This window comes from Bombina bombina, chromosome 8 (genome assembly GCF_027579735.1).
Source record: "Bombina bombina isolate aBomBom1 chromosome 8, aBomBom1.pri, whole genome shotgun sequence".
Lineage (NCBI taxonomy): Eukaryota > Metazoa > Chordata > Amphibia > Anura > Bombinatoridae > Bombina > Bombina bombina.
Genome location: NC_069506.1, coordinates 135198865 through 135222628, shown reverse-complemented (window position 1 = coordinate 135222628; position 23764 = coordinate 135198865). Strand labels below are relative to the sequence as shown.

General features: G+C 36.9%; 1 protein-coding gene across 3 annotated transcripts in view; it reads right to left on the bottom strand.

The window, feature by feature from the left end:
* Positions 1-22504, bottom strand: part of LOC128638559 (charged multivesicular body protein 2a) — a 28743-nt gene extending 6239 nt beyond the window's left edge. Inside the window, exons 1-3 of one of the 3 annotated variants that reach the window (XM_053690586.1) lie at positions 22399-22504; positions 19097-19272; positions 12043-12222 (exon numbers count right to left, since the gene is read on the bottom strand). In XM_053690586.1, the coding sequence (XP_053546561.1) occupies positions 12043-12222; positions 19097-19264 (348 nt within the window). In that variant the 5' untranslated portion in view covers positions 19265-19272; positions 22399-22504. Of the gene's footprint in view, positions 1-12042; positions 12223-19096; positions 19273-22294 lie in introns of all 3 variants that reach the window. The other 2 variants (XM_053690584.1, XM_053690587.1) reach the window with 2 other exon arrangements.
* Positions 22505-23764: the final 1260 nt, after the last annotated feature.

Below are 23764 nucleotides of genomic sequence, written 5' to 3'. Positions count from 1 at the left end.
TGGATGAATTTATCCACCAATCAGCAAGGACAACCCAGGTTGTTAACCAAAAATGGGCCGGCATCTAAACTTACATTCTTGCATTTCAAATAAAGATACCAAGAGAATGAAGAAAATTTGATAATAGGAGTAAATTAGAAAGTTGCTTAATATTTCATGCTCAATCTGAATCACGAAAGGAAATTTTTGGGTACAGTGTCCCTTTAAGTATTCAATAACTTCTTATATAATATGTTTGATACAAATAACAATTCTAAAATCCTTGCCTCAGTGACTGTTAACTTTCTAAACAGTTTGCTAATACAAATCAATGACCTTGAATATTCAAATAGAAGGGCTGTGATCTATGACAGCGGTATGGTCTCATATGTGTTCAGCCTGCAGGCTGTTCCGTTATTCAGATACGAACAGTTCTTTCTTCGTTTACTTTTTTTTACTGATATAGGTGCAGGTGCTTTCAAAAAAACGTGTTCAAGTCTCTGCTTCTAACAGATAATTGGTGTAGGTGTTTTTTTACAATTGAGTGATCTGGAGCGATGTGTTATTCCAGAGTAAGTTGTGATAGCAGTTTTTGTAAATTATGGGAGGTAGCTCCCTTATGCTTTATCTACTTCAGCCGTTAGTGTTCAGATGAATTCTCACCTCTTTAACTGTCTTCTGCAGGGAACTTCTAATGTGTATATGCTCGCTCACCTGCTTTTAAGTTCTTTTGCGGCTGCTCTTCTGCCGAGACCTGCTGTGCACTGCGCGTCTCAAGCAGCTAGAAATCTTTGTGTGGTTCTTCACTTGCGCAAGTCTTACTTACCACAGCCGTGCTTGCATCCGAGGGGTAAAGATTATAGTTTTTACTCCGCTCTTAAGTATAAAGTACGCAGAGTTCCTCCTTCCAAGTGTCCTTCTGTTTGTCACCTCTCACAGCAGTTCGCATACAGTCCTTTCTACGCGTTTCACCCTCTCATTCAGGGCTTTTTTCAAGATGCTGTATGCCTCTATTTGCTCTCCTTAAATACACCTCAAAAACACCTGTAATTAATGAATTCACTTCCTCCTCTGACCTGGAAGTCTTTCACCTGTTGAAATGGGACCCTTATGTGAAATCTCATACCGCTGTCTTTATGTTTTTTAGTTGCACCAAACTGTCAGTCTTTTGTTCTTTGATATTTTTAAAATTGTCACCATGATTTATAAATTTGTTGCAAAAACACTTATAAATTTCTAACTTAAAATTCAGAATACAAAATTTCAAAAATTATGATCTTCCTTATCCGGGTATTGAACCCTTGTCTGCACGGTCTTAGGTTAGAGAGTTCCCTCTAAGCTATGTGATCTATTATACCCATTGAGTGTGAATATTCATTAAATCCGATTTACTTTATATTCCTCATATTCGTTATATCTCTAGTATTCATTTATGCCTATTACTGTTACTTTGTATAATTTCTTTATATGGATTTATAAAAAAAAAAATTCTATATATGGATGTATAAAAATTTTCTATCTACCCCTACCTTAGGAGATGAGTTGTTCTTATTTGGGATTTGAACACGGGTCTTTTCCTTCCTAGGTTTACATGACTACCTCCATACCATATACTTTTTCTCAAGCTGTCTCTCTTTTTTAGATATTCTTCTTCTTATATGGTTTTACTTCCTTTTCTTTTTTTACTTCCTGTAAAAATTTACTCGTATTTAATTCCACTGTCTTCTCTGAAAAAAATAGGCTTATGTCGGACTAAGATAGGAAATATTTTTAATTTGGATACAATTCATCTCCCTTTCCTTAAGTCAAAAATGGGCTTATGTCTAACTCAGAATTAAGGCCATTTGGATATAGGGTGTCAAAATTATAGATAATCTCTGCTTCTTTTTTGAGTAGGAGATTTTCAAAATTACCTCCTCTCCAACTTCCCTTTACTTTACATAGACCCCAAAATTTTAGATCATTTACGTTATTGTTATGGACTGTCCTGAAGTGCTGATATAAGTGGGTTTCTAATTTTCCTTTTTCGATATGCCAGAGGTGCTCCCGTATTCTGTCACGTAACATTCTTGACGTTTCGCCTATGTAGACTAGATTACAGGAGCACTGTAGTGTAGCATATATATTACACCTTTTGTGCTGCACCTTATTGTGTCCTTTATTTTATAATCGATTTTTGTTCCAGGTACAGTTATATTTTTCTTCTTCGTGCTATGTTTGCACGACTTGCAGGAGATACATGGATAAAATCCACTTACCTCTCTACCCCACAAATCTTTCTCTTTATTTTTTACAATAGTCCTCTTATATTCACTGGGTGCAAGTAATGATTTTAATTTTTTTGCCCTTTTGTATACTATTTTCGGGTAAGGTGGCAATTTGTCTCCTATTATGGGATCATTTTTGATTATGTGCCAATGTCTTCTCAAAATTTTTCTTATTGTATGATGGTCGTCATTATATTGAGTTATAAAAGCTACATCTAAATCTTCCTTCTTACCCTTATTTCTGGTTTTATACGTTAATAAGGAGTTCCTATCTGTATCCCTTGCTCTTGTCACTGCTTTTTTCACAATATCTTTCTTATAGCCCCTTTCATTAAACTTTTCTTCTAATTTTTCAATTTGTGTCTCAAAATCACTCAGATTTGTACAGTTTTTTCTGATTCGCAGACATTGCCCCACTGGTATGTTATTTTTCCATTTATTAAAAATGGCTACTCGAGGCATGGATATAATTGTTGGAGTCGGTCGGTTTAAAGTGTATAGTCATAGATTCATTGATGTCTCTCTCAAACTTCTTACATTTAGTAATAACAATCTCCTTTTTCACATTTTCTAATCTTTCTATGATTATCTTTTGTTTCTCCTTCAATAATTCATCCTCTTTTATAGTTTCTAAATGTGAAAAAGGAGATTGTTATTACTAAATGTAAGAAGTTTGAGAGAGACATCAATGAATCTATGACTATACAAATTGATGATCAAGAAGAGAGTACACCCACAAAAGTAGAAAATAAAAATAAAAACAAAAATAAAATGGTAGGACGGAAGGAAAATGAAAACTACTCCTATAACAAAACAATAGATAGAAGAGAAGAAAGGTTTACTAATGAACAAAGCAATGAATTTGATATGAAAAACAGAAATAGAGGCCGTCAGTATCAAGGAGAATTTAATCAAAGGAGAGGCTATAACCAAGCATGGAGTTATAATAGAGGATATAACCAAGAAAGAAGGTACCACTATTATAATAGAAGGGAAAATCAAGGTTGGAACAGGTATCAGAATAATAACAGCTACAAACAAGATGAATACTATAGGAATGATTGGAGAGAAGGGAGACATAGGGAAGGTTATAACCGACCAAACAGGAGAGATGAGGGAAGAGAAGACCAAAGAGAATGGGTAGTACAAACAAAGAATAGGTTTAAACCACTTAATGAGACAAATGAAGAAGAAATCCCATTAACTAAGCAAGAATTAGCTTTTTTAGGCCAAAGCCCCCCAGAAGAGGGGCCATCTTTAAATGTAAAGAACCAAAAATCAGAGCCAAAAATATCAAGGGCTGCAAAAAGACCAATAGAGGAGTCAGAGGAGGAAGGAGAAAATGTAGAAAGAATGGAAATAAAAAGACAGAGATAGAAATAGACAATAAAGGGTTATTTAATTTAAGTAAAAAGGAATTAAGAGGAAGAGAAGGTCCTCAAATTAGGACTCTCATTTGCACCCGCAAAAAGAATGAATAAATTTGAAACTCATATAAATGTCAGAAAATTTGTCAGAAATCTGACATTAAAAAGATATTTTCTAAAAAATCCATTGGAAAATTATGTTACTTATAATGAGGGCAATAAGAAGGAAGATAAGTTTGAACATACTTCCCTCAAAACTAGATCTAAATTCTACCCAAGTCAAGAAAAGGGAAGTAACCTAGAAACTTTTGAGAAGATGGTTTTAGCTGATCTTAAGAGAAAAGACTGTACAGGGAAACCTAATAAGAAGAATTTAACTAAAAAAGGAAGTGAAATTTTAAAAGATCTCCAAGACAATAAAGAAATTACTATCAAAATGGCGGACAAGGGAGGAGGAATAGTAATTCTAGACAGTGAAAAATATAGAGAAGAGGCAGAGAGATTATTAAATGACAAAAAAAGTATAGAAAATTACAACTAGATCCAACAAAAAAGTATTTAGAAAAATTAATTAAGATTATAGACAAAGGTAAAGAGAAAGGTATATTAACAGAAAAAGAGTATTTATACGTAAAACCACAGTTCCCAGTTATACCTATATTCTACTACTTGCCGAAAGTACACAAAAATCCTTTAAATCCACCAGGAAGACCTATTGTGTTGGGGATAGGATCCCTCGCTGCCAATCTATCAGAGTACGTAGATAAATTCCTTCAAAAGTACGTGATAAATTTAAATTCATACTTAAAAGATTCTACAAGTATTCTAAGAATATTTGAAGACTTAAAATGGGACGACAATTATCTATTGGCCACTTGTGATGTGGTCTCCCTGTATACAAATATAAACCACAATTTAGGAATAGAGGCAGTAGAGGGATTCATAAACAAAGATAAAGACATCTGCAAGGAACAAAGAGAATTTATTGTTGAAAGTATAAGGTTCATCTTGGAGCATAACTTTTTTTCGTTTAATTCTCAATATTATCTAGATAGAAGGAACCGCGAAGGGCACGAGGTTCGCACCGAGTTACGCAAATCTATTTATGGGAGATTGGGAGAATAGCTTTCTCCAATTTGCGGAGCTCGGTGCGAATCTCGTGCTATTCAAGAGGTACATTGACGATATCATTATTGTCTGGAATGGAAGCGAGGAATCTTTAAAAAATGTATTTGAAATGATGAACCATAATGATAGGGGTTTAAGCTTTACCTATCAGATAAGTAAAGTGCAAATGACATTTTTAGATTTAGATATAAGAAAAGAGGACAACAAGGTGGTCACTAAAACACACTTTAAACCGACCGACTCCAACAATTATATCCATGCCTCGAGTAGCCATTTTAATAAATGGAAAAATAACATACCAGTGGGGCAATGTCTGCGAATCAGAAAAAACTGTACAAAACTGAGTGATTTTGAGACACAAATTGAAAAATTAGAAGAAAAGTTTAATGAAAGGGGCTAAAAGAAAGATATTGTGAAAAAAGCAGTGACAAGAGCAAGGGATACAGATAGGAACTCCTTATTAACGTATAAAACCAGAAATAAGGGTAAGAAGGAAGATTTAGATGTAGCTTTTATAACTCAATATAATGACGACCATCATACAATAAGAAAAATTTTGAGAAGACATTGGCACATAATCAAAAATGATCCCATAATAGGAGACAAATTGCCACCTTACCCGAAAATAGTATACAAAAGGGCAAAAAAATTAAAATCATTACTTGCACCCAGTGAATATATGTCATGAACCAAGCCTCCAGACGAAAAAGAAAAGGTCTGGGAGGCATTCTGCTAAGAAGGGCCGTGTGGGGATTTGAACCTGTGGCTCTGTGGTTACTATTCCTGTGTGGTTGCTATTTCTGTTTGCTTACATGTTGAGCCACAGCCAGTTCTAGCAATAGCATGGATCTTAAAAGATCTGATAAATAACTATTTGCCTTACTTGTTATTACACCTGTGCAACACACAGGTGTTCTCAATTCTGGAATTAATCAGAACCAACTCTGTGCAAAACCTCCCTATTTAAGGATGGCTTTTAGTCTGCATTTTTGTCTTCACATTGGATCTGTTTTGTCAAGTCAGAACCTGTTTCCTGTATTTCTTTGGAGAAAGATTTCCTTTGCACCTGTTTACAAGGTATTACCAGGAGAAAGCCTTTACCTTTAAACCTGTTACCAATCTTCAAGTTTGTTTCCTGCCTTGTGCATTTCCTGCACTCAGCAATTACAAGGAGAGAGACTTTACCTTTAAACCTGTTACCAGTTTACAAGTTGTTTCCTGCATTGTGCAATTCCTGCACTCAGCAATTACAAAGAGAGACTTTACCTTTAAACCTGTTACCAGTTTGCAAGTTGTTTCCTGCATTGTGCAATTCCTGCACTCAGCAATTACAAGGAGAGAGACTTTACCTTTAAACCTGTTACCAGTTTGCAAGTTGTTTCCTGCCTTGTGCAATTCCTGGACTCAGCAATTACAAGGAGAAAGACTTTACCTTTAAACCTGCTACCTGTTTACAAGTTGTTTTCTACCTTGTGCAAATCTTACATTTCAGTTATTACCAAGAGAAAGATTTTCCTTTTTGAATCTGCATCTCTGCTTACTAGTTTTCTTTATTTTCACTCCTGCTGTATGTGGTCTTAACATACCTGAGTAGCATATTTAAATATTCTGCAAGTATTTGCTTAAACAAAGTATTTTGTTGTTTAAATAAATTTGTTTTCATTTTTAATCAGTATGGCTTCTACTAATCTTCCTTTAAAGCAACTGTTCCAGACAATGAGGCTCTCACATGATATCCTGAGACAGAACATGACAGAATGTGAAGACCCACAAAGAGAGCCCTCTGGGATTATTGCTGTATTGGATTCAGTGTTAAAGTTTATTAAGGACATACTCATTAACTTTATGGAGCTGGTGGAAATGTTATCTCTCCCAACCGAAACCTTGTCTAAAGTTACCTCCCAAACAAGGAAAGGTTTTAAAGAACCCTTAACAGAAGAGGAGAAAATTTGGCGAAGACAACTTAACCTCTGTTTCTATTGTGGGGGACCTGGTCACCGCATCACAGGGTGTCCAGTAAGACCTCCTAGACTAGAGGATCAAGTCAAGATACAGCCAAGTTGAAAATGAACTCTGATGTTAAGGGAACAAATTATACTTTCACTAGCAAACTGTATGATACCCCTGGAGATGACCCAGCTATGGAGAATACATCTATTCTACAAACAACCGTTTCTAACACGCTTCAAGAAATGGTACCTGATTTGAAACAGATGGTCATTGGGAGTACAACTCCAACTACATCCATTACCCATACCACTGCGTCTGTTTCTGCATCAACCACATTGGGGAACTCTGCAAAAATACCTCCTGGAAATCCTGCACATTACCTTGTTTCTGCCCTGGCTGGAGATCCAGCTAACAAAAGTCACTCATCAGACATAAAAGTGACAAACCTTCCAGCTGAATCAGACTCTGCCAATTCTAAAGATCCACACCTCCTTGTACCACCTTCACCCAGCTACTCATTGACTGAGAAAGAATTGGATGAGATGGTTGAATTGGATATAAATGACACAGAAAATGAATTCCTGGACTCTGAAGGAGAGGTCATACCTTACCCGGAGGTACTCTACCCATCAGGCAGATATGACCCAGATAACGAATTCCTTGACTCTGAAGGAGAGGTCTTTTCCTACCCGGAGGTACCCTGCCCATCAGCCAGTCCATTGCAAGCTGCTGGGTATAATCAGGAACCTCTAAATCAAAACTGTCTTGGTTTTTCAGCTCTTGTTATGCCTATAGGGATATCTTCTAAGGGTCCCCAATCTCAGGCAGCTGTTCCAAGCAAAGAATCCATTCCATCTGATTGTATTAGGGCTTCAAATGGAACACTTGTTAGTAAATCCCACCTTCAGATGTTTGAACAGGCTTTGAGCGCCCAGAGTGCGCTCTTTGGAGGGGGCATCTGTCAGGAACCAAGCCTCCAGATTAAAAAGAAAAAGAAAAGGTCTGGGAGGCATTCTGCTAAGAAGGGCCGTGTGGGGATTTGAACCTGTGGCTCTGTGGTTACTATTCCTGTGTGGTTGCTATTTCTGTTTGCTTACATGTTGAGCCACAGCCAGTTCTAGCAATAGCATGGATCTTAAAAGATCTGATAAATAACTATTTGCCTTACTTGTTATTACACCTGTGCAACACACAGGTGTTCTCAATTCTGGAATTAATCAGAACCAACTCTGTGCAAAACCTCCCTATTTAAGGATGGCTTTTAGTCTGCATTTTTGTCTTCACATTGGATCTGTTTTGTCAAGTCAGAACCTGTTTCCTGTATTTCTTTGGAGAAAGATTTCCTTTGCACCTGTTTACAAGGTATTACCAGGAGAAAGCCTTTACCTTTAAACCTGTTACCAATCTTCAAGTTTGTTTCCTGCCTTGTGCATTTCCTGCACTCAGCAATTACAAGGAGAGAGACTTTACCTTTAAACCTGTTACCAGTTTACAAGTTGTTTCCTGCATTGTGCAATTCCTGCACTCAGCAATTACAAAGAGAGACTTTACCTTTAAACCTGTTACCAGTTTGCAAGTTGTTTCCTGCATTGTGCAATTCCTGCACTCAGCAATTACAAGGAGAGAGACTTTACCTTTAAACCTGTTACCAGTTTGCAAGTTGTTTCCTGCCTTGTGCAATTCCTGTACTCAGCAATTACAAGGAGAAAGACTTTACCTTTAAACCTGCTACCTGTTTACAAGTTGTTTTCTACCTTGTGCAAATCTTACATTTCAGTTATTACCAAGAGAAAGATTTTCCTTTTTGAATCTGCATCTCTGCTTACTAGTTTTCTTTATTTTCACTCCTGCTGTATGTGGTCTTAACATACCTGAGTAGCATATTTAAATATTCTGCAAGTATTTGCTTAAACAAAGTATTTTGTTGTTTAAATAAATTTGTTTTCATTTTCAATCAGTATGGCTTCTACTAATCTTCCTTTAAAGCAACTGTTCCAGACAATGAGGCTCTCACATGATATCCTGAGACAGAACATGACAATATAAGAGGACTATTGTAAAAAATAAAGAGAAAGATTTGTGGGGTAGAGAGGTAAGTGGATTTTATCCATGTATCTCCTGCAAGTCGTGCAAACATAGCACGAAGAAGAAAAATATAACTGTACCTGGAACAAAAATCGATTATAAAATAAAGGACACAATAAGGTGCAGCACAAAAGGTGTAATATATATGCTACACTACAGTGCTCCTGTAATCTAGTCTACATAGGCGAAACGTCAAGAATGTTACGTGACAGAATACGGGAGCACCTCTGGCATATCGAAAAAGGAAAATTAGAAACCCACTTATATCAGCACTTCAGGACAGTCCATAACAACGTAAATGATCTAAAATTTTGGGGTCTATGTAAAGTAAAGGGAAGTTGGAGAGGAGGTAATTTTGAAAATCTCCTACTCAAAAAAGAAGCAGAGATTATCTATAATTTTGACACCCTATATCCAAATGGCCTTAATTCTGAGTTAGACATAAGCCCATTTTTGTTAAGGAAAGGGAGATGAATTATATACAAATTAAAAATATTTCCTATCTTAGTCTGACATAAGCCTATTTTTTTCAGAGAAGACAGTGGAATTAAATACGAGTAAATTTTTACAGGAAGTAAAAAAAGAAAAGGAAGTAAAACCATATAAGAAGAAGAATATCTAAAAAAGAGAGACAGCTTGAGAAAAAGTATATGGTATGGAGGTAGTCATGTAAACCTAGGAAGGAAAAGACCCGTGTTCAAATCCCAAATAAGAACAACTCATCTCCTAAGGTAGGGGTAGATAGAAAATGTTTATACATCCATATATAGAAAAAAAAAAATTTATAAATCCATATAAAGAAATTATACAAAGTAACAGTAATAGGCATAAATGAATACTAGAGATATAAAGAATATGAGGAATATAAAGTAAATCAGATTTAATGAATATTCACACTCAATAGGTATAATAGATCACATAGCTTAGAGGGAACTCTCTAACCTAAGACCGTGGAGACAAGGGTTCAATACCCGGATAAGGAAGATCATAATTTTTTAAATTTGTATTCTGAATTTTAAGTTAGAAATTTATAAGTGTTTTTGCAACAAATTTATAAATCATGGTGACAATTTTAAAAATATCAAAGAACAAAAGACTGACAGTTTGGTGCAACTAAAAAACATAAAGACAGCGGTATGAGATTTCACATAAGGGTCCCATTTCAACAGGTGAAAGACTTCCAGGTCAGAGGAGGAAGTGAATTCATTAATTACAGGTGTTTTTGGAGGTGTATTTAAGGAAAGCAAATAGAGGCTTACAGCATCTTGAAAAAGCCCTGAATGAGAGGGTGAAACGCGTAGAAAGGACTGTATGCAAACTGCTGTGAGAGGTGACAAACAGAAGGACACTTGGAAGGAGGAACTCTGCGTACTTTGTACTTAAGAGCGGAGTAACAACTATAATCTTTACCCCTCGGATGCAAGCACGGCTGTGGTAAGTAAGACTTGCGCAAGTGAAGAACCACACAAAGATTTCTAGCTGCTTGAGACGCGCAGTGCACAGCAGGTCTCAGCAGGAGAAGAGCAGCCGCAAAAGAAGATAAAAGGAGGTGAGCGAGCATATACACATTAGAAGTTCCCTGCAGAAGACAGTTAAAGAGGTGAGAATTCATCTGAACACTAACGGCTGAAGTAGATAAAGCATAAGGGAGCTACCTCCCATAATTTACAAAAACTGCTATCACAACTTACTCTGGTATAACACATCGCTCCAGATCACTCAATTGTAAAAAACAACTACACCAATTATCTGTTAGAAGCAGAGACTTGAACACGCTTTTTTGAAAGCACCTGTACCCATATCGGTAAAAAAAAAGTAAACAAAGAAAGAACTGTTCGTATCTGAATAACGGAACAGCCTGCAGGCTGAACACATGAGACCATACCGCTGTCATAGATCACAGCCCTTCTATTTGAATATTCAAGGTCATTGATTTGTATTAGCAAACTGTTTAGAAAGTTAACAGTCACTGAGGCAAGGATTTTAGAATTGTTATTTGTATCAAACATATTATATAAGAAGTTATTGAATACTTAAGGGTATTAATTTGTATTTGCAAACTGTTTAGAAAGGTAACAGTCACAGAGGCAAGAATTTTAAAAGAATTGTTATGTCTATCAAACGTATTTTATAAGAAGTTATTCAAAAGCTGACAGTCAGTTATCTTATTTTATTTTATTGCATTTTAGAATAAACTGTAGTATGAATGCTTGATGAATGAAATTTGAGAGTATATATATTGGTCTATTAGAACGAATATTTTCATAAGTATTGACAATAAAATTTGTTGAAAATTTGACTAAAACCACAGAGTAGAAATCAGTTTGTTTAATAAGATATTGTGATGTTCATGATTTAGTTTTTAACCAAGAAGATAGTTTGAGAATATTCCCTCATTAAACACATATTACCTTAGTTACCCAAATGCTTTGTAGCGCCATCCACCCATACTGTTTTTTTTGTACTATTTTTAACTATCTAGGAAGGAGATAGTATATAGAGATTGGCTAGTTGGGAGAGCTTAGCGCATCACTTCATACTAAATTTATAAAATCTCATTTTTTATATAAGCAACAGAAAACAAGCACTGCTTAAGAAAAGCTCTGCATACAAAATAAAGATTTTATAAGCATTTAAAAAGGTCCATTTGTTAATGTTTCCATAGATGCTCTCCAGCTTATCTAGGGGACAATAGAAAAACTACAAATTTAAGATTCAAATTAAGGATAAGCAGGCAAAATACATAATTAAAAGGTACACAAAAAAACAATTTTTGTTCTTTTGTGAGCATACCATTTTAAATAATTTTCCAAATTACTTCTTTTATCTTATTTGTTCCCTTGGTATCGTTTGTTGAAAAGTATACCTAGGCAGGCTCAGCAGCTGAGAGCTAGATGCCGATTGGTGGCTGCACATATACGCCTCTTGTGATTGGCTTACCAATGTGTTCAGCTAGCTCACAGTAGAGTATTGCTGCTCCTTCAGGAAAGGATACCAAGAGATTGAAGCAAAATTGATAATAAAAGTATATTGAAAAGTTGTTTACAAAATGTATGCTCTGAATCATGAATTAAAAATTTTGAGTTTCATGTTCATTTAAAACATATGCAAAAGTTTTATTTCACTATGGAAACACTATTTATGGGAAAGTCTGAGTTAAGTTTAATGTCCCTTTAAGAGAACAGAATACTAGAGAAGTGAAACATCATTGCAGTCGCTGAGCCAGCTACAAACAGCTTAAAGGAATACACATAAGTCACAAATACCTGTCTGTTCATGGTAGCCATAGCTTTAGTAACTCCTTTCATGGCTTGTGCCATGGAATTATTAGACTTCAGTGTTTGGATTTTAAGGGAAACAGCCTGGATGTTCGCCCTCATCATAATAAACTTTTTCACATATCGCCGAGTGCGCACCAAATCCTTAGCCATGATTTTCACAGCATCCTGAGGAAAAAAAAAAAGATATATATTTTGACAAATTAGACTTGCTGTCAGCTTTGACACAATCATCATAACATTTTTTTGTCACATGTCTACAGTTTTAAGCTGAACTAATACAGGACAGGGAACTAAGGAAAATAGCAAATGGTTAAAGGGCCTTTATAGTCGAAAAATGACAGTCTCCAATTCGTTAGAGCATGTAATATTAATATTAGCTAGCCTTTAATGCTATGTGTTAAACCGCACAAAGGGGTTATGCGTTTTATGCCATTGCTGGAGTTAAAGCATGTCATTTTCCAACTAGTATGGCTCTTTAATTCATTATGGCATGTCATTTTCTAACTATTATGGCTCTTTAACTCATTATGGCATGTAATTTTAAGACTGTTGACCCTCCCCTACTATGTGTGCAAAGGGGTTAAAACCACAATAGAAGTACCGCTCGGGACCCGTACAGCACTACTGGTCCCAAGCAAAAACCACAGCTGATCCAATCAGCAAAGCTAGCTACATATCTGACTCATAAGACTAACACTGCTGATTGGATAAGCGGCAGTTTCCGCTCAAGACCAGCAGTGCTCTGCTGGTTTCAAGCAATACTTCTACTGTGTGTTTAACCCACTTACGGTGGATAAACACACAGTAGTGTACAGTTGACAGTCTTAAAATTTACATACATGTCATTTTTAAAGTCAGATTTAGCTGCAAAATGTGTAATTAATGTATATTACAAAGTTTAGCATCATATAATGCTTGATTTTACTAGTACACTTGTTTTGGTTTATACTGTCCCTTTAAACAATTTGCCCTTTTTGACATGTGGTCACTGACTGGCTGTCACAATGATTACATGACCAGGGTGCACTTTATTGAGCACAACTGTACGGGCCTCACTCCTGCAGCATTTAATGATAACTCAGTGAGCCTGATATTAGCATGAATTGCAGTGATGGTACACACAGTATCAGTCGTATTTGGCTGTTATTGCACTGTTGCTGAATAGCCTCACATACAGTCATCTAGCAACAGCATGAGATACACGCTGATCACCTATACAGCCAGTTCAAAAAATGTTCATTAAAGCAATTAGCTGCATAAATTCTAAGCACATTAACGAGTACCAACAAGTTTACCTTTAAACTCAGAAGGAATTAAAGTTGCCACCTCCCCCATTTTTTCCTGGACACTTATGAGTTACACATGCTGCAGGGTGGGCAGAGGAACATGAATAGTGCTGTTCAGTGTCACTATTTGTCTGCTGTCCAGGAATAAAATTCATGTTCCTAACTGCACACCCTGCAGCATGTATAACCAGGGATGCGCAATATATATCGCCTGACGCCCAGGACATGCAATTCTGGGCACCGAGCAGGTGGATTTTACCCACATTTAGCCCTGCTGCAGGCTAGCAGTGCAAAGTACCCGGCCAACGTGTTGAAACGTATATGTCCAACTAGGGTAGCATGAAGGGAACTAACCATAATTATCTGTAACCAAATAATGCTAAATGATTTTTATAACCCAGTGCTATAGTATTCCCTCCCTGGTAGTCTGAGATCAGTACTGTTTTTGTAATTAATAAACAAATTTGTAAACATTATCCCACCACACCTTGATTTATTGCAGTTACCACTCCCCTTGCAAATAATTAACTATACTAATAAGTCTTATTTTTAACCAAAATATGTATAATCAAAATGTGTAATTAGCCCTTAGCATACAATAAAGAGAATTGTGTCAATAACTCTATTCAAAACTATTAGCATTAAGCATTGCATGTAAGTAATTGAGTTCTTGGACCTTAGAATCTTTAAGAAGGAGAATAACCTATTGGGTACTGCCCTGTATAGAAAACCAACCGACAGAAACTCCATTCTACACGCTTCTAATAGTCATCCTACAGCCCTTTTGAAGGCGATCCCGAAAGCTCAGATGATGCGGGTTATTAGGAACAACAGCGAAGTCCAGGGAAGACATGAACAACTACGTGATATGGAACAGAAGTTTATCCAGAGAGGTTACAATCCATGATCGATTGAGAAAAGTAAGTCAATGGCTGAGAATGCCAAAAGTTTGTCCATTGAAGAAACTAGGGATGAGAAGCCCAGAATGACCTTCACCACCACATATAGTCTGTCTATAAGATCTCTGGGAGGAAGCCTTAAGTGATCCTACACTTCCGTTCAAGCAATGGCTCAACCCTAGGGTGGGATTTAAATGTGACAAAAGTTTAAAGGATTCACTTATGATTACAGACCCCAGCCATTGCTATAAACAAGACACCTGGCTCCAACAGAGGAAGAAACATGGCTCATACAGATGCACTGGATGCACGACCTACAATGCAATGATTCAAGGGTCAACCTTTGGGCACCCGCACCAAAAGAAGAGATACCACATAAGGCATTTTATGACCTGCACCACTACCCACATAGTCTATTTGCTGAACTGTAGCAGATTCTATGTGGGTAAGACCACAGACGACGCCAGGACACGTTTTGCCAATCATAGATCCGCCATTAGAAGCGCTATCAAGAAAGGAACAAGTGATCAACCAGTGGCGAGACACTTTCTGGAGTAGGGCCATGGGGTTCAAGATCTTCGGTTTACCTTGGATTTACCTTCTTAACACTCTACAGCCTCATGGTTTAAACACCATGTTTGACTGGCATTGTTTCCTGTGAACTTTAATTGCATGTTTTGTGAGAGTCCATGATTAAATGTATGTGTACCTATTCCCATGATAGTTATATGTTTCTAAATACCAGTTTTTTTTAAAGTTCATGATCTTTATTCATATGGTCCAAAGTTTGGCTATGCTACCCATGGATAATTTTTCCTAATATCTGAGGTAGAGTTAGACTTCCCTTTGCATATACTATTTTCAATAGGCTTTGAGCGAAAAGTTTGTGTATATGCTTCTACATTAAGTGAATCATGGAGCATGGCTATGGTGATTTAGTGGTTCTGGCTGGTTCTTCGTCCTGTTTAGAGGGGTGTCGGTTACTGTAACTTTGGCTATTACTTACCCTCATCTGTGCCATATGTGCAACATTGATGACATAAAAATGCTATTGATAGAATAGTTCTCCTTATTTATTGATAGAGTAGTCCTCCCTATTTACTTTATGTACAGGCGCTTGCTATGGTGGGTGAGGGCCACATAGTGTCATTGCTTGCCTTATGCCGTATAGTGGCCCTATAGGTGCTATAGCATGCGCACCGCGATTACCTCCCTGTTGTGTCTGTGGCTTTTTACTCATCCCTATGACAACCACGATGCCGATTGGCTACCAACATCATGTGATGCAGACGTGTATTGGAATGTAGTTTGTTGCCACCTTTGGGTTGGCTCTGACGCTGTGCGGGCAGATTAGCCGGTGATCAGATCGCTCTTGTCTGGGGTGATGAATGAACAAGCTCCGTTGGGGTGTGTGCTTAGATACGGACCTGACTTATGGGAGGTCCAAATGCATCATGTATTTTCACCGTTATATTGTAAATATTTGTACGTTGCTACTCGTTCGTCCCCATGACAACCATAATGCTTATCGTCAATTGGCTACCAACATCATTTGATGCTGATGTGCATTGGAATGTGGCTTTTGCCACTTCTGAGTTGGTTTCGCCATTGTCTGGGCTGTACTATCGGTGATCAGATCAGGTGTTTGACTTGGCGATGAAGGACTATGCATTCTAAGGGCGAGTCCTCAGATATGGGTCCGTTAACTAATTGCAGTGACAGCAGGCAGATAGTTAATGCATTACGTATTATGATGATATGGCATCTGTTCTGCGGTGTATGTATATAGTTCCTGCATCTGTACAATATGTTGTGCTTTCCCCATCTGTTTATAACGAGTCACTGCTCACTATTGTTGGTTAATAATACTCGGACAGTTTATTATATATAACACATGTGTCACACTCCGCTCAGCTGTTCTCTGCCGTCTTCTGCGCTGTTGCGCTACTCTGCGTTGCCTGGCAACATCTTACCTCACTGAAGCCGTCCTACTCTGCTGACGTCAGGCCGGGTTCTTATTCCGGCGTCTCTATTCCACTGGTGCCCAATTTGTTTTACCTGCTGTGGCTGTTGCGAGTAAATTTTTTCTGGATTACCCGTTATCGAACTTTTGCCTGTCTGACAACGTCTTTGCTTAATCCTTCCAAGCCTGAAGATAAGTTTTATACTTTCTGCCTGATACTTGTTACTAGCAATAATGTAGCAGATGATAGGTATCAATCCTGCCTAAATACACGTTGCCAGACCTTGCCTGCTTGACTACTCTATTGGTTAACCCCTACCTGCCTGAATTCACATTGCCAGACTCTGCTTGCTCGATTACTCTTTTGGTTAACCCTTGCCTACCTGATTTCTGTTGCCAATCTCTGCCTGTCTGACTACACCTATTCCTGACCCTGCTCTGCCTGCTATCAACCTTTTAAGTACCATCCTTGAAACCTGTGAGTAAACTCCAGTAACTATTGAGTTAACTTTACTTTCCTCTGAAGCTGTCGTGGGGTCAGGTCCTGGTTTATACTCCGTGAGCTAGAGTGTTATTTAAGTTCATTCAAGAATTTGGGTCTGATTCTGGACTTTACCTAACCTGACATGTTGATTGTAGAAATTGGTTTGATGATATTGTGATGTACTGGTCACCATGACGACCGTTAGGTAGTCTTTTTGTTCTAATTAGGGGGTGGTGTTTATTTTGCTACTCTATAAATTTGTATCACTCTGTATTGCCTGTGTCTGAGGAAGGGGATACATTATCCCCGAAATGTTACACTTTTGTCACAGTAAAGACTTTTGTAAAGGACCAGAAATTACATTCACTGACATTGTGCTCACACACAAACACTAATATTACACATACAGTGACATTAACTAACACTAACATTACACATGCACCATAAGGGGTTAGTTTTTTGTTTAACCTCCTCATGACAATGATTTACAAAATACACAACTGTCACTAAGTGTCTCATTCACTGCAGGCGCACATTGTATGGCGCCTGTCTAACCTGAGGACCACTTATCTTTTTGTTTTATAAAAATAAGAAACTGTGTACAATAAATATTAGGCCCAGAAATTCCCACAAAATATTGAAATCCTAGGCATATGTGTTCTCCAGATCAGGACACAATTCATGTATTCAGTATTTCTCTTTAGATGCCCTAGATGTTTAAAAAAATAAGCAAAATTATTTTGTGTATCAGGACATGTAGATTGTCATGAGGGGCAAGTAGATTGGGCTCCCACTTTAGTCCGTTGGACAAGTAGATTTTTTTTTTTAATTTCTACACCCCTAAAAACTCATAAGTGTCCAGGAAAATATGGCTGAGGTGGCAAAACTAGAAGGAATCCATATTGTCAAATCTAAATTTGCCAGAAAAAAAAAAAAAAAAATCTACTGCTTATTTCAAATTCAGATTAGGTGCTTTTGCATTGTATTTTTATTATGTAATTGTTAATTATGCAATTCTACCGCATTTAGTGGTCATTTAAGCCAGAGCTTTCCAAACTGTTCATGTTGGCGACACACTTTTTAGACCTACATCATTTCACGACACAGTAATTCAGTTGTACTAGCAAACAGGAGGTTAAACTAACTTGTTTTAAGAGATACAGACAAATACATAAATTAAATAATAACAAAATGTATTTACAAGTAACAGAATGTATGTGCAAGAATAAAAAAAAAAAAGTTTAACACCATTAGCTACTTACTATTTTAATGGGATGTATGAGGTTTCTGAATATTAGATAAAAGACACTCGAATTTCATCATCAAGCATTTTTAAAGGGACATTAAACCCAAATTTTTTCTTTCACGATTTAGAAAGAGCATGCAATTTTAAACAACTTTCTAATTTACTTCTATTGCCTAATTTGCTTCATTCTCTTGATATCCTTTGCTGAAAAGCATATCTAGATAGGCTCAGAAGCTGCTGATTGGTGGCTGCACATAGATGCCTCGTGTGATTGGCTCATCCATGTGTATTGCTATTTCGTAAACAAGTAAATTAGAATGTTGTTTAAAATTGTATTGTCTATCTGAATAATGAAATAAAAATGTTGGGTTTAATGTCCCTTTAAGATTCCACTTCCTATCCATATATCAAGAGCAGGAGCAGCAATGCACTACTGGGAGCTAGCTGCAAAAAAACAACACATTGACTTCAGCTCAGCGTTTAAGCTGCCACCCTCAGAGCTCTGCAAGTCCGACTGACTACTGCCAGGGCTGCAGTTTCTGAATATTTGGTGGAATATAAGATAAAGACACTCGAATTTCATCATCAAGCATTTTTAAGCTTCCACTTCCTATCCAAAAATCAAGAGCAGGAGCAGCAATGCACTACTGGGAGCTAGCTGCAAAAAAACAACACTTTGACTTCAGCTCAGCGTTTAAGCTGCCGCCCTCAGAGCTCTGCTAAACCGACTGACTACTGCCAGGGCTGCAAACACACTGCTGTCCCACTCACTGACTACACATGTAGTCACAAGCCGATTGAGGAGACTACACGTGCAGTCAGGAGTCAATGTGCCGCCAATGGGAATAGTTTCAGTTCCCGCTGAGCTGTGCCAATAGGTTAAGATGATCTGTAACCCACTAGGTATCAATCACGTGATATGCGTAGCGTGCAGGCAGAAAGTCGGAAACAAAAAAAAACAAATCAAAAAATTTTTTTTACATTCAAAATTTTTTTTGCTGAAGCAGGGACACACCTATACACTAATGTGTCACGACACACAGTTTGGAAAGCACTGATTTAAGCTATACAAAGCACACATTGCATAATGCAACATAAATCACTATATAAAGCATTGCATACAATTTACTTTTTTAGTTTACTTTGTGCTGCGGTACTCACCATTTGACCTTGCTTTGCCATCTTCTTAATATCTCCAATTATTTTTTTTTCCTGTTGCTCCAGTTTCTGTCTCTCTCGATCTAGCTCTCTCATAGCCCTGGTAAGAGCACGCTGATTTTGTCTCAGCAACTCTTCCGGTGTTTTCCGACGTCCAAACAAGAAATCCATGTTGATTTCTGAAATATGAGATTTAATGTTAAAGGGACAGTCTACTCCAGAATTGTTATGGTTTAAAAAGAAAGATAATCCCTTTATTACCCATTCCGCAGTTTTGCATAACCAACACGGTTATATTATTACACGTTTTACCTCTGTGATTACCTTATATCTAAGCCTCTGCAGACTGCTCCCTTATCTCAGTGATGTTCACAGACTTGCATTTTAGCCTTCAATGCCGACTCATAAATAACTACACGACAGTGAACACAATGTTATCTATATATCACACATGAACTAGCGCTGTCTAGCTGTGAAAAACTCTCAAATTAAACTGACGAGGGGGCCTTCAGGGGCTTATAAATTAGCATATAAGCGTACCTACGTTTAGCTTTCAACAAAGAATATCAAGACAACAAAGCAAATTTGATGATAAAAGTAAATTGAAAAGTTATTTAAAATTGCTGAATCATGAACATTTAATTTTGACTAGACTGTCCCTTTAAGCTTCTTTAGTATAAGCACACACAGGATCTCAAGTCTCAGCATAGCATTTATGAAGAACATTTTATAAATACATTAGATACTTGTACATAAAAAATAAAAGTAGCACAAGGTAGGGCTAAATCAGGACAGAGTTTTACTGAAAGAACTATTGAAATAAAATTATTTACAAAATGAACCTACTTATATATTGCAAGTCAAAGGGAAACCAATAAATTACATTCTAGGCTCTCTAAAAATTGTCATAAATAAATCAAATCTGATTACATTTAAACCCCTGAAATGCATGTAAATGAATGTAAAAACAATTTTCTACAATAAAATAAAAAAAATCGTTACACTATTATGCACACTAAAAATAATCAAATACCATTCTTTTAAAGGGCCAGTAAATATTAAATTGCTGTTGATCTATATACACAGTTAATACCATACAGATTGTCTTTAAATTAAATGTATTGCTGCAATAAGAAATACATATTTTATCTTTTAAAAATGTCCACTAGTCATGGAAAAGAAAAAAATATTGCTGTGGACAAGTAAAGAATTTAGCTTTATTTCCCCAATTGCCCTATTTTTAATATTGAGATGACTAGTAACTTTTCTCCTGACTAGTAATCCAGGGCTTGACAAATTTGTTCAAAATCTAGGAGCCAGTCCATAAACCCATAAATTTAGGAGCAAGCGCATACATTTAGAATCCAGAAACATTTGTGTGTGTATACATTACTAGGATAAAAAGTTGCACCCAGGTGGTAAATCGCCATAGAACAGGCTAACAATGTTATTGAGCCAGTTGTTCGTTCCTGTGAGTGCACTTCTCTCTGTATGTATTTAGTCTCCCTATGGGAAAAAGGGGCAACCAGACGTGGACTCCTTGCTCAGTGTACTTAGAGGAATATAGCTACACCTCACTGACGAGGCCCAATGGAATACGAAACGATCATCTGGGGTTGCTGTGTTCGTTGTTCAGAGAGGAATTGCCTGGTATTTCGGCGCTGGACTGACCGTAATAGGCGGGATCAGACTGATATACTACAGGAAAGTTCTACTCTGTGAAAAGCATTACTGGGCTAAAAAGTTGCACCCAGGTGGTACATCGCCATAGAACAGGCTAACTATATATATATATATATATATATATATATATATATATATATATATATATATATATCACACGGTATATATTTATTTATTTTGCACACACACACATGTACATTTTATGTAACCTAAAAAAGATGGGATTTATATTTCAATCTGTGAAGCCTACAAAGTACCCAGCCGAACCAAGCTAAATTTAAGATGCCATGGAGGCTTCAAACCAGGGTGCCAATGCCTAACTTTAAGATACCAGTGAATCCCTGGTGCCTGTGTTTGTCAAGCCTTGTAAGTAATATATAGTGATAACTTTCAAATACTTTACAGAAATATGTAACAAAAAAAACAAAAAAACAAAATATATATATATATATATATATATATATATATATATATATATATATATATATATATATATATTTATTAATATATATTAAGAAGTGTTCCAGTCACTATATATGTTCACTTCTTAAATGGACAGTCTACCCAAAAATTGTTATAGTTTAAAAAGTTTGATAATCCCTTTATTACCCATATCCCAGTTTTGCATAACCCCCGCTTTTATATTAATATAATTTTACCTTTGTGAGCACCTTGTATCTAAGCCTTTGCAGACTGCCTCCATATCTCAGTGCTATTTACAAATTTGCATTTTAGCCAATTAGTGCTTCTTTATAAATAGCTCCACAGACACAATGTTATCTACAGTGCACACGTGAACTAGCACTGTCTGTGAAAAGCTTATAAAATGCACTGAGATAAGAGGCGGCATGCAGGAGCTTGGAAACAATCAGAAATTTAGAGGTTTAGAAGTTATAAAGTATATTAATACAACAATATTAGGTGTGCAAAGCTAGGGAATGGGTAGTAAAGGCATTAGCTATAATTTTTAACAATAAAAAAAAAAAAAAATCTAGTATACTGTCCCTTTAAATTAAAAATGTGTGACTCAACAAAATAATTCCAGGAAACTGTCATTAATAAAATGCAGCTTTACAGGAGGGTTTGCTAATTATATGTATTAGCCTGACAAATGGCCAAGAACCAGGAAGTCACAAATCATAAATTGGAATTTGATTAATGACCCCTATTTTTATTTACTATTAAATTCAAATCTATATACAAACTGTAGGACTGGCTCCTCCATATTCATTCTACCTACTAGATGTCTATACAAAGGTTGATAAATCTATTTTAACAACTCAGAAAAACAAAATACAGCTCTACAAATGTAGTCCCCTAATGAGGTACTGTATAGCAAACATAAATAAGCACCACGGTAATGTTGGAGTTTACATTTCTACATAGAGTTCTTTCTAGTTATTTTGTAAATTGCTGGTACATAAAATATTCTAAAAGGGCGTAACATGGGGGATGACATCACCAGTTTAAGCAAAACACCCCAAAACCCACCAATAGCGAATAAACTATGTGACCCACTTCTCTTGTAAATATCTCCCAGAAATCCGCTCTTAAAGACAAACCTGGAACTAGCTCTTCGGCACAAACTCAACCTTTAAACGCTCTCACTCGTCTTAGACTACCTGCGAGTTTATTATTCTCACTTCCTGTTTGTCCTGACTGACATCACGATCACGAGTGGTTACGGTGCGGCTCAACGTCAACCTGAGGTGTGAGATGTGAGATTAATCCTAGGCTGCTCCCACCCGAAGCACACGGCAGCCATGTTTGATGATGGCAATAGAGATCACTTGCTGTTGATATTCACTTTATTCTACATACTATGTCATACGCTTTTTAGAAAGTACTTGTAGTGTAAAAAAAATATGCAAAATGACAGAAAACCACAACCCAGAAATCAAACTAAAATTCTAATTTTCTATACTGTAACGTGAATGTTAAACAAACAGTAGTATGTGAACTTTTATTTTAGAAGGTCTGCACACATCTTTGATGTAGGGTGACCACATATCCAAACTGCCATTCAGGGACGCCCCCCCCCCCCCCCTGGAGAGCCCCCCCTCTGGACCGCAACCCCCTCTGTGTGAAAATTTCTTCATGTATACATTGTCACATTATATTGCATGTGAATATTTATATTTTACTGAGCAATAGAAACAGTGCAAAGGCCAAGTAAAGACTAATAAAAGTGGTTTAGATTGTGTATCAAATATATAATCACTTGAGACTTATTATATAATCATATTATGGATATTACTACATGTAACCCCTGCTGGAAGCTTACTAAACATGGTGAGGTCATAAAGGAAACAACTTAATTATTCATTAGAATGCATGGCCCAATAAATGGTCAGAAAGCAGTGATAGAAGTAATAAAAGCCAAACACATATCTGTAATACCGCTTAATCTCAATAATGTTAGACGTCTTTCAGACATCATTAGCACTCCACTGAAGTTTTGTGGCAGTGGAGGAACTAGATATCCCTATCAGAGGGTCATCATATTTCCAAATGTAGATTATACCAACTTCCTCACATGATTTTAGTGAGCTCACAGGCAAATACAAAGTGCAGGACCGTAAGCACCACTACAAGAGTTGTCCGGGCAATACTTGGTGTGGGCTGAAAGAGTTGGCATTGGGGTGCATACAGGCCCTGTATCTATGCACCCCAATGAAAACTCTTTCAGCCCACACCAAGTATTGCCCGGACACTTCTCGTAGCTTACAGTAGCAACTTCGTAGTACCCAGCAGTCCCTTCAGCACGTTTCCCTTTTACAAACAATGGCAACATTTCCTCCTAAGGTAAATCAAACGGTTATCGGTTGGAGAGAACCGTTTGATTTACCTTAGGTTAGGAGGAAATGTTGTCATTGGAGCGACTGCAAACTGCAAAGCTGTAAATTTTGCCTGCATGAATCAGCGGTCATGGCGTTACTTAACTTACATAATGCTTAGCTCCAGTCCAACGGAGTGTCACAGGCACAG